Source organism: Calliphora vicina, chromosome 2 (assembly GCF_958450345.1).
Source record: "Calliphora vicina chromosome 2, idCalVici1.1, whole genome shotgun sequence".
Classification (NCBI taxonomy): Eukaryota; Metazoa; Arthropoda; class Insecta; order Diptera; family Calliphoridae; genus Calliphora; species Calliphora vicina.
The window spans coordinates 54,135,166-54,149,446 of NC_088781.1; the positions used below are offsets into that span (position 1 = coordinate 54,135,166).

Genomic DNA, 14,281 nt, shown 5'->3' on the forward strand with positions numbered 1-14,281 from the left:
CTGGGGTCTTCAGAAAATTGATTTCAACTGACAGACACACGGACATGGCTTAATCGACTCCGCTATCTATAAGGATCCAGAATATATATACTTTATAGGGTCGGAAATGGAAAATGTAGAAATTACAAACGGAATGACAAACTTATAAATACCCTTCTCACGATGGTGAAGGGTATAAAAAGGGTATACAATAGTTTTATGGGTATTGTAGTTATTATCGCAAGTGGGTACATATTATTGATCGGTATAAAATTTTGGTTCAGTATTGATTTTTATTTGGATATTTGTGTGGGTTAATGTGATTTTCGGAATTGGTTCTTATTTGGGGTTATGTCCAATACAGCGGTTTTTATATATATTGTAACTTTTTGTTTCGAATTTCAACTTGATAACTATATTTTGTAAGTATTTATGAGCATTTTAGTGATTTTCGGGAGTGGACCTTATATGGGAGCTACGGTCAAATATGGACCGAAATTCACAAAATCAAGTAGAATGATTACTGGATATAAATTACTAATCTGTGTATAATTTCATTTTGATATCGATATGTTTTACAAACTTATGCAGGTTAGTGTGTTTTTCGGAAATGGTCCGTATATGGTAGCTATGACCAATTATGGGTTAATCTTCATAAAATTCGGTACAGTCATTTATATGTATATGAGTATAATTTGTGTCGAATTTTAGCATGATAAATATATCTATAAGACATTTATGAGTACTTAACTGATTTTCGGAAGTGGACCTTATATGGGAGCTATGGTGAAATATGGACCAATATTCACAAAATCCTATCGTATGATTTAATAATATAAATTACGTATCTGCGTAAAATTTTGGTTTGATAATTATATTTTTTAGATATTTATGCAGGTTAATGTTTTTCGGAAGTAGTCCCTATATGGGACCTATAACCAATTATGGACCGATCTTCATAACATTCGATACAGAGATTTCGGTATACATGGGTATTAGTTGTGTCCAATTTCAACTCAATAGCGATATTTATAAGATATTTATGCGTGTTTAAGTGATTTCCGGATGTGAACTTTAGATGGGGCTATGGTCAAATATGGACCGATCCATGAAAAATTTAGTGTTGTGATTTCTTTTAGCACGAAACATATTTTTGCTGAATTTGGTATGCAAACTGCAATTCTGTAGGCATTTATATACCATAGCTCCATATTTCGGGAAGAAATTTGTATGGGGGCTAGGAGAAATCATGGACCGATTCTTATAATTTTCAACAGACTTAGTCCTTTTATCATAAAAATAACGAGTGTAAAATTTTATGGTATTATCTGCAATATATTTTCGGAAATAACCAAAAACATGTGCTCAATCGACTTAGAATTTTATAAGGATCAATACTATATATACTTTGTTGGGTCTCAGATGAATATTTCTCAATGTTACACACGGAATGACAAACTTATATATACCCTCATTCCACCACCATAGGAGGGTATAAAAAGTGTAATGAAAATTTATGAAATTGAGTTTTCGGTTCCGTTTAATATTTTTTGCTTTCTTCTATTTCTTTGTGTGTTCATGTTGTAGCCAAGTAATTTTATAAGTGTTTTCTTGTCGAACGTATTTTCTATTTTGTTCGTTTTATAAAATTTTAATTAAATTTCCATTTGTTTTTCCATGTTCTTCATGTTGCATTCAAATAAATTGTTAGATGGTTTGTGTAAAATTATCTAGAGCTTTGGGGAATTACTATATTTGCATTCATTTGTGTAAACGTTTATGTGATTTTATTTTTTTAATCTTTCATTTTGATATTGGGTAAAAAAACACATGTTTTAATGATCGATCGTCAGAAGCATAAAAATTAGTCCTATTGGATAGTAAGTCAGACAAACTTTTTCAAAAAGATCGGTCAAGATCTCTCTGAGTTAGAGGGGGTGAAAATTTGACGAATCGAACGATCATTATTCAAATGCAAACCCTAGTAAATACATATCAACTCAGAAAAAATATAGTTGTGCATGTTTACTGTAACCATTTCAACGTTGTTACAAGTTTTTTAACAATATTATTGTTACGGTAACTATTTACATGATTGTGGTAACCATAGTATGGTTAATTTACGATTCACATGATTGTATCAACCATATATATGGTTACAGTAAACAAATATATGTTTGTGACAACCATTCAGCACAGCCGATGATAACTGTCTTAATTATATGAATTAATATATTTGTATACCCTTCACCTTCGTGAGAAGGGTATATATAAGTTTGTCATTACGTTTGTAATTTCTACATTTTTCATTTCTTACCCTATAAAGTATATATATTCTGGATCCTTATAGATAGCGGAGTCGATTAAGCCATGTCCGTCTGTCTGTTCGTCTGTCTGTTGAAATCAATTTTCTGACCTATTTTTGACCTACATATATCTGGATTACTAAGACATTAATATAGACAATATGGAAATCAAATGATAGATATTTCAAAATCCATAGCAACGATGTAGATAAGGCTATAGTAAGTTGGACCTACAATGGGTCAAAATCGGGATAAATATTTTTTTACCCGAATTTTTTTTTCATCAAAAAATTGTTTTGTCATACATTTTTTTTCCAAAAAAAAAAAAAAAAAAATTAAAAAAAAAAAATTTTAAAAAAATTTGGAAAAAACTTTTTTTAAAAAAAATTAAATTTTGTTTACCTAAAAATATTTAAAACAAATTATTTTAAAGTATAATTTGGTGAAGGGTATTTAAGATTCGGCACAGCCGAATATAGCTCTCTTACTTGTTTTTTTTTTGGTTTATTTTATTGCATCATATATTTTTCTTATGAATCAAAATACACATTAATTTTGTTGGTTTACTTTGAAAGAATAATAGAAATTACACACAACACATGTTATTATCGCGTTGATAATAATATGTAAATCTTTTGTGTTTAAATGAGTTACTTTTAACGTGAATTTTGAAAGAAATATGCATTTTGTATATTTGAAAAAAAAAGATTCAAATAACTTTTATTTTTCTCGTCATTTTGCTGTTTTGCCTCATATTCTTTGTGATGCTGTAACTGCTGCTCAGTTAGATGTTGACTGTCTTTTGGTTTTTGTGAGACTTGCTGTAAATTCTGTTCACCATTTACTAATTCTTGTACCAGTTTTTGTAGTTCCTGCTGCAGATTCACTTTTTTTTCCTGCATCTCTAGTTTAGTGTCATTAATTTGTTGTAGTCGCTCTTGCAGATTTTGCGCTAACTCCTTTTGTTTTTTTAGTTCTTGCTGTAAATTTTGACGCTCTTGAATTTCTATTCTTAAGTTCTCATTAAGTTGTACGATGTCTTCTTGTAGTTTTCGTTCATCCGTCTCTGTTACAATCTGGGGGTGTTGGGGTTGCTCGCAAATGTATCCATAAGGAAATGTACAACGTATATCATTGTCTATATCCAAACCACTTAAAACACAATTATTTATGAAATCTGGATTTCCCTGAAACCAATTGGTATATTGAAATGGTTTTCCTGTCGATATCCATACAAAGTGACGGGTATTTGGTACCATTAAACCACCCAACCACAATTTTGAACCGTTTAATATTGGTACTAATGCCTGTTGTTCCGTGTCCGACTCAATTGCAGTCAGTGTCATATTTAGTTTCAGGCATTCAATTAGACTATCGTACCACGAATACTGAAACATTGATATGCAAAAGTAAAATTTGGCAATTAATAGATCGGAAATTCTAAAAAACCAACCTTTTCATCGTCTTCTACATAATAATGTTTGTTTTCAGTTGTTGTATAGAATTTTCCAGCGGAATGGATTTTGTTTATTTGAAGAATTAAAACTAACACAACTATTAAGTGACGAAAAAAGCTTAAGCTCATTTTGAGTTGTTTCTTTTTGAAACGGTCTATTCAACTGAATTAGTATAAATTTATTTTCAGTTATTTATATAAAAATTTGTTGAAGTAGGTAGCTAACAATTTATATGGGACAGGAACAGATCAACGAACAGAAAATAAACTTTTATTATTCAGACGTAGTGAACATTTCTGTTACACATATGTACAATGTACATACCAATGTATAACGAGTAGTCCAACTCTTTGACAGCAGTACCTAACTCTATATATGAGTTAGTGAAAAAGTACCTAAGTCTAAATATGTGTTAGTAACAAAACTTTATATGTGTTTGTTTCGAATTTCAACCTGATAACTGATAATTTGTAAGAAATTTATGAGGATTTTAGTGATTTTCGGGAGTGGACCTTTTATGGGAGCTATGGTCAAATATGGACCGATATTTACAAAATTCTATAGTATGATTTCTAAATATAAATTACGGATCTGTGTAAAATTTTGTGTTGATATTCATATTTTTTATATATTTATGTAGGTTAATGTGTTTTTCGGAAGTGGTCCTTATATGGGAGCTATAACCAATTGTGGGCTGATCTTCATAAAATTGGGTACAGCGATTTTGGTCTATATGGGGGCTATGGTCAAATATGGGCCGAATTTGGTGTTGTGATTTTTTTAAGCACGAAACTTATTTTTCCTGAAATTTGTATGGGGGCTAGGAGACATCATGGACCGATTCTTATAATTTTTGCCAGAGTTAGTCGCTTTAACATAAAAATAACATGTGTAAAATTTAATGGTAATATCTGCAATATATTTGCACAAATAATAAAAACTATTTTAAAATTATCAAGTTGTCTCACATTTTGGTTCATAATACTGGTTCCACTGAACAGATTTTGCCGATTTTCAATACCAAACTGCTTAGGAGAACAATAATAATGGAGGGTATAAAAAACTTAAATTAATACTTCAAATCTAAGAAAATTGCCCATTTGCCCGAATGAAAAAATAATATCACAGTTGCTAAATAAATTTTTGTATCACAATTTAAAAATTAAATAAGAAAAGTTAAAATTTAAAACTTAAATTAATGCTTAGAATCGAAAAATTACACATTTGTCCGAATTATAAAGGAATATCACAGTTGCTAATTACATTTTTTTATCACAGTATATTGCATAATTTTCTAACCCTAATTAAGAATTTCTTTCTATAATTGTAAGTTTCTTTATAAGTAAATAAGTGTGGTATGCATAAAAATGAAACTCTAATTTAGTATCACCCTAAAATTAATTTTATAAAAATGCCTTAATATAGGTATATATGCAAGTAGTATGAAACATTTTTCGATTTAATAGAACAACAAATGCACATGTTGGAAGAGGCCTGCCGCTACGTCATCCAAACACAACTTGTTATATAGTAAATGTTGAGTATTATCAGTTGGTGAGTGATCAAACTTTTCTCTTAATTCCTATTATTTTCACACATACTTGCATAATTATACCCTACACCACCATAGTGGGGAGGGTATAATGCGTTTGTGCAGATGTTTGTAACGCCCAAAAATATTAGTCTAGCACCCACCTTAAAGTATACCGATCGACTTACTGAGTCGATTAAACGATGTCCGTCCGTCCGTCTGGCTGTCCATGTAAACCTTGTGCGCAGAGTACAGGTCGCAATTTTGATGATATTTCGATAAAATTTGGTACATATTGAAACTGGCAGAAATCGGTCCATTATTTCGCCTAGCCCCCATACAAATGTCCTCCCGAAATTTTACTTTATCGGTCATAAATGATTAATTTATATATGTATATCCACAAATTTTGATCCAAATATGTTTTATATATACGGCATTCATGTCATTCATTCATTTTATTGTGATCGGTCCATAATTATTCATAGCTCCCATATAAGACCCGCTTCCGAAAATCACTTTAACGAGCATAAATCTCTTAAAAATGTTGATATACATATAAAATTCAACACAAATGACTTTCATATAAACATAAATGACACGACCTAATTTTATGATGATCAGTCCATAATTAGTCATAGCTCTCATATAAGGCCCGCTTCCGAAAATCACTTTAACCAGCATAAATCTCTTACAAATGGTGGTATACACATAAAATTCAACACAGACAACTTTTAAATAGACATAAATAATACAACCTAATTTTATGATGATCGGTCCATAATTAGTCATAGCCCCCATATAAGGCCCGCTTCCGAAAATCACTTTAACGAGCAAAAATCTCTTAAAAATGTTGGTATACATATATAATTCAACACAAATAACATTCATATAGACATAAATAACGTGAATTAATTAAATGGCGATCGATCCGTAATTAGTCATAGTTCCCATATAAGGCCTCCATCCGAAAATCACTTTAACGAGCATAAATCTCTTACAAATGTTGGGATACACATAAAATTCAACACAGATAACTTTTAGATAGACATAAATAATACAACCTAATTTTATGATGATCGGTCCATAATTAGTCATTGCTCCCATATAAGGGCCGCTTCTGAAAATTATTTAACTCGCATAAATGTCTTAAAAATGTTGGTATACACATACAATTCAAGATGAATGACTTTCATATAGACATAAATAACATGACCTAATTTAATGGCGATCGGTCCATAATTAGTCATAACTCCCATATAATGCACTCTTCCGAAAATAAATTATTGAAATTTTAAAAGAAATTTGTTTGCTCTTTTACTTAGTGTAGGGTATTATATGGTCGGTCTTGACCGACCATACTTTCTTACTTGTTTTTAATAACAGAAGCAGTGTTGCCACAACCTCAAAATATTTTTAACCAAGTTTGTTTAAAACAAGTAAGAGAGCTATATTCGGCTGTGCCGAATCTTATTATACCCTTCACCAAATTATACTTTAAAATAAATTTGTTTAAATATTTTTAGGTAAACAAAATTTAATTTTTTTTTTAAATTTTTTTTAAAATTTTTTTCAAATTTTTTTTTTTTAAATTTTTTTTAAATTTTTTTTTTAATTTTTTTTTTAATTTTTTTTTTTGGAAAATTATACTTTAAAATATGACAAAAAAAAAATTTTCATTAAAAAAAAATTCGGGTTAAAAAATATTTTTCCCGATTTTGACCCATTGTAGGTCTACATCGTTACAATGGACTTTGAAATATCTATCATTAGATATCCATATTGTCTATATTAATGACTTAGTAATCCAGATATAGATAAAAAATAAATAAAAAATCGAGGTTGTCCCGGTTTTTTGCTCATATCTGAGCCATTTGTGGACCGATTTTGCTGATTTTAAATAGCAAACTTCTCGAAAGCATGTCTGACAGAATTATTGAAGATTTGGATCCCGAAGATATCTGGGGTCTTCAGAAAATTGATTTCAACAGACAGACGGACATGGCTTAATCGACTCCACTATCTATAAGGATCCAGAATATATATATACTTTATAGGGTCGGAAATGAAAAATGTAGAAATTACAAACGGAATTACAGACTTATATATACCCTTCTCACGAAGGTGAAGGGTATAAAAATAACTAAAATGCTAAAAAAGTAACCATTGGAATTATTGGAAACGTCATGTTTCAAGATAAATTTTATGTCAAGATTTCAACATTTAGAATATTATGAAAATTAGTTCTTAATCGCAAAATATTCTGCAAAATCCGAATAATTTTTAATTTATTTTTTTTCCTTTTTTGCCTTTATTTATTATTTTTCTATTTAACACAATTATTTTTTATTTTTTTTAAATGTACCTTATTTTTTCTAACCTCTACATGAAATACCTGACTTGAACATATCTTTTCAAATAGTGGCATAGCTTTTAAAATACTACACTTTTTCTGTGATTTTGCTGAACATTTTTAATTTAAATTATCTTATTTGCGTTACTGGCTAACAGCAAGAAAACTATTTTATAATTTTTATAAACTAAATTATAAATGAAATTTTTGTTAAATAAAACGAATTTGTTTGAAATTGAAATATGTATCATTGTCTTATGTAAATACAGTTTTATACAGATGCAAATTTGATGTGACCAAGGAGTATTGGAGCTTAAATTATTAAAATGGATCCTACAAATGCTCCAGGGGGCTCAAAGTAGGGTACCTTCGACATGTAAAATTTTTAAATACGTGCCATTTTTTGTTTCCCATCCGATTTCAAAGATTTTCATATTTTTGGAAAGCACTCGGCTAGATCTTGCGTGTGCTATTTATCTCTTCTAATTTTCAAGTTATAGGCATTTAAAAATTTAAATTTTAAATTTTGGCCATACCTTGGCCCGATATTTGAAAATTATAGGGCGAAATTTTGGACCGAATGGACTCGAATTTTTTTGTTAGTTGGGCAACTAAATTACCAATAATATACAAAAGATTTGAGGTCAATATCTACTATTAATCCAAAAATAAACTATTTTTTTATTGAAAAAAAAAAAACTATCTTTAAGAACATATAACAATTTTCTATTTTTCTGTAAGGTAACATTTGGGTATAAAAAAATTTCCAATTTTTTGAATATGTTGCCCCTACTTCGTACTTCGGAATTTGACCTATTTTTTATCAAAATTTCAAATTTGGGCCACATGTTCTAAAATCTCAAAGCTAGGATCAGAAAACGGAAAGCAGCTTTAGAAACCTTGATGTGTTGTCTATTTATCGCCAAAGTATTTTCCCAGCTCCGAAGGAAATCTGGACCCTATAAGCGAAATTGTAAAAAAATACTATTTTTCCAAAAATATAAAAATCTTTGAAATCGGATGGGAAACAAAAAAATGGCAAGTGTTTAAAAATTGTACATGTCGAAGGTACCCTACTTTGAGCCCCCATAGCGCCGCTCCTGGAGCATTTGTAGGATCCATTTTAATAACTTGAGCTCGAATACTCCTTGGCTACGTTCACGTCAAGTTTTGTACTAATCGGACTAGCGGTTTAGAAATACCAGATTTATTTCCAAAAAATTTCGATTCTGCCCCACTGTGAGATGTCTGCAGCCTGTGGCATACAACATTGGTAGTTTTTATTAGAGTATTTTTAATAAAATCTAAACAAATAGCTAAGGTTGAACCTAGTTAACTAAATAGTGAAAACTGTATTTAGACAACACTTTTTTATATCCGTCATGATACAATAATTGTAGAAAGTAGAATCACTAGGGAGAGTTTTCAATATTTAGCCCTATAATGTCAAACTTTGATTTTTTCATATTTTTTTATATTTTCTTTTGTTTGACGTTACAAGAATTGTATAATTGAGAATTTATTTTCTACTGGGTGTACCTTATATTGTTGTATCTTGATATCCGTTATACTTCCCAATATATTCTGACAAGTCGTTTGTCAGCTACGATCAATTAAGTGCAAAAAGTCAACAAATTAGCATTGAAAATTATTTCGCAAATTTGACTATTAAAAAACAACATTTAGAATAAAATGATCGATTTCAAAATTTTACGGAACATTTTATATTTGAGTTGTATAATATATTTGAAGTGAAAAAAAATAAAAAGTTTGATTTAAAAACGAAATAGTGATTTAAAAACGAAATAGTGTATGTACAAAAATTACGCCCTCACTTATATTGTTGTTATCACCTTTTGTTCATAAAACACTATTGTTTGCGTATCGTTCTGTTATTTTCAACCATTTATTTTACTATTGCGTTAAAGATGGATCTTACTAAACGTCATTATAAGAAAACAAGTAAAAAAGTATGGTCGATCAAGCCCGACCAGATAATACCCAACACTAAGTAAATGAGCAAAAACATTTTTCTTTAAAAAATATCAATAATTTATATTCGTTAGTGATTTTCGGAAGCGGGCCTTATATGGGAGCTATGTCTGATCACCATGAAATTAGGTCGTGTTATTTATATCTATAAGAGAGTTATTTATGTTGAATTTTAGGTGTATACCAACTTTTGTAAGAGATTTATACTCGTTAAAGTGATTTTCGGAAGCGGGCCTTATATGGGAGCTATGACTAATTATGGACCGATCGTAACAAAATTTGGTGACATAAATTTTGTATATATAACTTACTTGGAGCGAATTTTGTGTAGATACTTTTATAAATTAAACATTTATGACCGATAAAGTCCAATTTCGGGAGGACATTTCGACCCCTTAGCGCCAAATTATCGTAAGCGACATTTTCAAAATTTTTTTTTTTACTGCAAAAATTAAAATTTTATGGACCGACTGATGCTTTAGCGTTCTCAGAATATCAAAATTGTTAATAACTTCAAAATTATAGGCGGTAAGATTTTATCGTAAGTCAATGTTTACATTTTACAGTAAACGAATTTTATCGTAAGCGACACATAGTGGTATAGAAAAAAAGAAGGAAATAAATCTGAAACTTCTAAATCGTTAGATTGGTTTGAATGAAATTTCACATGCGCAAAGAAGAAGTGCTGTTGAGTTTAGGTTCTGAATCTGGACTTCATGGGCCCACCAGCGGCGCGACTAATGGCCCTCAAAGTAGGACACCTCGGGTATGTTACATTTTTAAAACGATCCTATTTCTTCGTTTGAGTTCCGATTTCAAAAAAATTACACATATAAATTCTTCTCATAGAGCGCTACAAAAGACCTATAAATTACGTTATAGCTTAGAAGATATTCGCATTTGAAAATTAAATTTTCAATATTTTTACCTAACCTACTCCAGTTTTTTGATAACAGTGTATCCAAATATTTTCCGATTTTCTCCAGTTTTCCTTCATTGAACTAAAAATATATGTATGTGTCAAATACAAAAAGAACTTTTTAAAAATAGTGACTAAGTCCATTGAATTTAAAAAAATTTAAAAAGCCGATTTTTCGCTAATTTTTTGGGAAAAAAGAACTGTTTTTCTTTTTAAGTTATCACAAAAAATGTCTAAAAGGATGTATAAGAAATTTATACTTTCTGAAAGCTAGTTTTTCACAAAATATTTCAAATGAAAAAAAAATTAAAATTGTTGTTACCGAATGGACCAGGTCCAATCAAAAACACCTATTTTTTTTTAAATTAAACTTTAGGGCAAAAATTCTCAAATCGCATATTCGATATAAAAATATAGTAACCGATTTTAGATGGCCCAATATACTTTTAATTATTTTGTAAAGGGTTCCGATAACTCCGACCCTGGTATGGATATTATAGCCAAAAAACTAAAAATTTCCATTTTTGGGATTTTTCAACACTTTCTTGGGAATTGTGGGATTGCTGAAAATAAATTTCAAAATTCGTTTTTATTTTTCCATTTTAAATAGAAAATTTTACATAACTGTGAAATTTCATTAAAAACTTTCTTAAATAACAATTTTATTCAATACGAAAAATTTGTATCTATGCAAAAATTCAATAAAAAACTTTTTTTGTCATATTTTTCAATAAAGTATTCCATAAATTTTTAATTGTCAATAGATATACATATTTTTGAAAAATAGACAAATAGCTTGAACGAAATTATATTATATCGCATCATAACATTTTTAATTCAATGTATAAATTTCAAAATAATCGAAAAAACCTTCTCCTGTAAAATTTGTGTTTTGTCGCTTACGATAATTTGGCGCTAAGGGCTCGATTTGTATGGGGGCTAGGTGAAATAATGGACAGATTTCAGCCAGTTTCAATAGGCTTGGTAATTGAGCCGAAAAAACTATACGTACCAAATTTCGAAATATCTTCAAAAGTGCGACCTGTACTTTGCGCACAAGGTTTACATGGACAGACAACCAGCCAGACGGACGGACGGACATCGTTTAATCGACTCAGAAAGTGATTCGAAGTTGCTCGGTATACTATGAGGTGGGTGTTAGGCTAATATTTTTGGGCGTTACAAACATCTGCACAAACGCATTATACCCTCCCCACTATGGTGTCTGATGAAGAATTTCTCGAGTTCATCGATTCTGTAGAGTTCTGTATACAGCACAGATGAAAGTATTGATAGCGGTGACAGTATTTCTGATTCCACTTATGTTCCAAAGACGAAACACCATATCCGAAAATACATGCCCAATAAGCCGCATAAAGCTACGTTTCCGCATACACCGTAATCGGCACCGAAAACATTTGCACCGAAAAAATGTTCTGAAACGAACTTTTTTTCGGTGCAAATATATGGAATTTCGTTTTCGGTCAAACGGTTTTGCCTACCGTTTTGAAATTTACAATGGGTCCGGAGAAAATATAAGTTTACCTGTTACAACGGACATTGGAGCTACCTTTAATGTTTGGAGATTCCTTATTTCGTGCATCAGATCCTGTATTTTGATAACTTATACACATCGAAGCAGCTGTTAGTCTATTTACAAGCCAGAGGAATTTATAGTTTAAGCACAATGAGAGGTACTATTTTTTGTCATATTTCTTGTTGATCATGATTTGCTTTTGTGTAAGCTGCGAAATGAAGAAAGAGCAGAGATGATTTTGCGTAGAATACTTGACCTCAATCCATGGAGTCGATGTGAATACTGTATTATGGAAGGATAACAAATATGTCAGCCCGTTTTCGACGTATCTAGGTATTGAACGTTTCAGAAGAACCAATCCTGGTGAACAACAATGAAAGGTTCCTTGGTGTGATAAAAAGCAGAAGAAATTCATCGAAATCAAATGCCCTCAAATTATTCGAGAATACAATGATCGCATGGGTAGAGTAGATCTCATTGAAGGTCTCCAGGTTCGACACTATATTTGAGCTAAGACTCGGAATATTATGATTAGATTGTTCTACCATTTTGTGGACATGGTCTCTACAAATGCATTCATTTTACACGAACGTCTGCATGCCGATGAGGCCAATGCTTCCAACAATGTGTCCGATTAAATAACTGCTATTACAGCTTCTAGATTTGCGTGAGGAAATAGCTGCAGGACTTGTTTCCTTCAAAAATATACGGTCTGTGGGACGACCATCAGTTCCAAATCTTAGTGAGCCTTTATCACTACATCCTGGTATATCAGATGTTGGGAAAAGAGCTGCTCATCGAGTTGCTGATGATAATTTTCTTGTTTGGGTGGAGAGAAAAGTCAAGCAAAGTGCAAACATTGCAAGAAATTTGATACCCAAGTCCTTTGTTCCAAATGCGACATGTATTACCTAAAATTTAGAAGAAAAACAAAAAAAAAATAGGGTATGTAATGGAAATAGTATAAAAACCGCTATATTTCGAAAACGCGAGTTGACTGGAAAAAACAAGTGAATGTTCCGCTGTGTAATTAAACCAATATTTTGAACTCATTTACATCCCTATATCGTAAATATCTTTTAACATAATTATTCGTTCTCAAATATGTATCTTGAATTGCTAATAACGATAGATATAATTTGTAAAATTATACACCTACAACAAGGATTAACACAAACCGATGTCGAAACATTTTTTACAGCACACCATTATATTGGTCTTAAATATACGATCTCGATAGGATCGTATATTTAAATAATGAAAAATCTGTATATAACAAAATGTTTGAAAAAAGTAACCAAAATGAAAAATAAATACACATCAGGAAAAAAAATAACCAATTTTGGTTATAAATAATCAAAACGGCAACACTGAACAGAAGCAACAACCAAAAGCTTGAGTAATCAAACATGTTTGATTAAAAATTAAAATGTTGTGCTCTGGTTTTTGTTTCTAACTCTCTTGTTTATTTGTTTAAGTCTTAAACTTTAAGAGTAGAAAAAATGTATAAATTTTCTTAATGTGACTGAGTCAGAACCAATGACTTGTGTTGAATAAAATATTAAGAAAATTTATACAAATTTTTTAGTATGAAAAAGTGCAATATTTTAAACCTAATTGAGATATTGACTTAAAATTTTTTTTGTAAGACCAAAAATTAACTTATCTAAACAAAAAAATAAAGCTCGGAAAAAATGTGGATCAAATTGTTCCTAATATTTGCAATATTTTAGTTTTAGAGACTCAATAAATATGTTATAAGTATGTAATAAAATCTTTATTTATTAACGAAACTCAATGAAATTTTAAACGTTTTTAAAATTTGTCATTCTAAATAACAAGTGGTAAAAAAACTTGTCAAAAGGTCAAAGGGAATCCCGCAATTCCTAAAAATTGGAGCGAAAATCCCAAAAATGGTATTTTTACAATTTTGCCTGTAGAGTCCACATTTCCTTCGGGGCTGGGAAAATACTTTGGCGATAAATAGGGAACACATCAAGGTTTCTAAAGCTGCTTTCCGTTTTCTGATCCCAGCTTTGGGATTTTAGAACATGTGGCCCAAAGTAGAAATTTTGATAAAAAATAGGTCAAATTACGAAGGACGTTCAAATTCATTGGGATGGGATGAATGGGATGGAGAATGTATTATTAAGCAAAGATTCGGCAACGTTGATAGAGCTTGATGTATAATACAATTTGTTATAAAT

At 30.5% G+C, this 14,281-nt stretch overlaps 1 protein-coding gene across 1 annotated transcript; it reads right to left on the reverse strand.

Annotated features, from left to right (window-relative positions):
* Positions 1–2,858: 2,858 nt before the first annotated feature.
* LOC135952659 (putative mediator of RNA polymerase II transcription subunit 12) lies at positions 2,859–3,852 on the reverse strand. The gene is made up of 2 exons (XM_065502674.1): positions 3,739–3,852; positions 2,859–3,673 (listed from the first exon to the last, which is right to left on the reverse strand). Exon 2 carries the CDS (start codon positions 3,629–3,631, stop codon positions 2,942–2,944), a length of 690 nt encoding a protein of 229 aa, XP_065358746.1. The 5' UTR covers positions 3,632–3,673; positions 3,739–3,852; the 3' UTR covers positions 2,859–2,941.
* Between the last annotated feature and the right edge of the window lie 10,429 nt (positions 3,853–14,281).

Coding starts and splice junctions, on each gene's coding strand:
- LOC135952659 (XM_065502674.1), bottom strand. CDS start 3,631: ATGACACTGACTGCAATTGAGTCGGACACGGAACAACAGGCATTAGTA.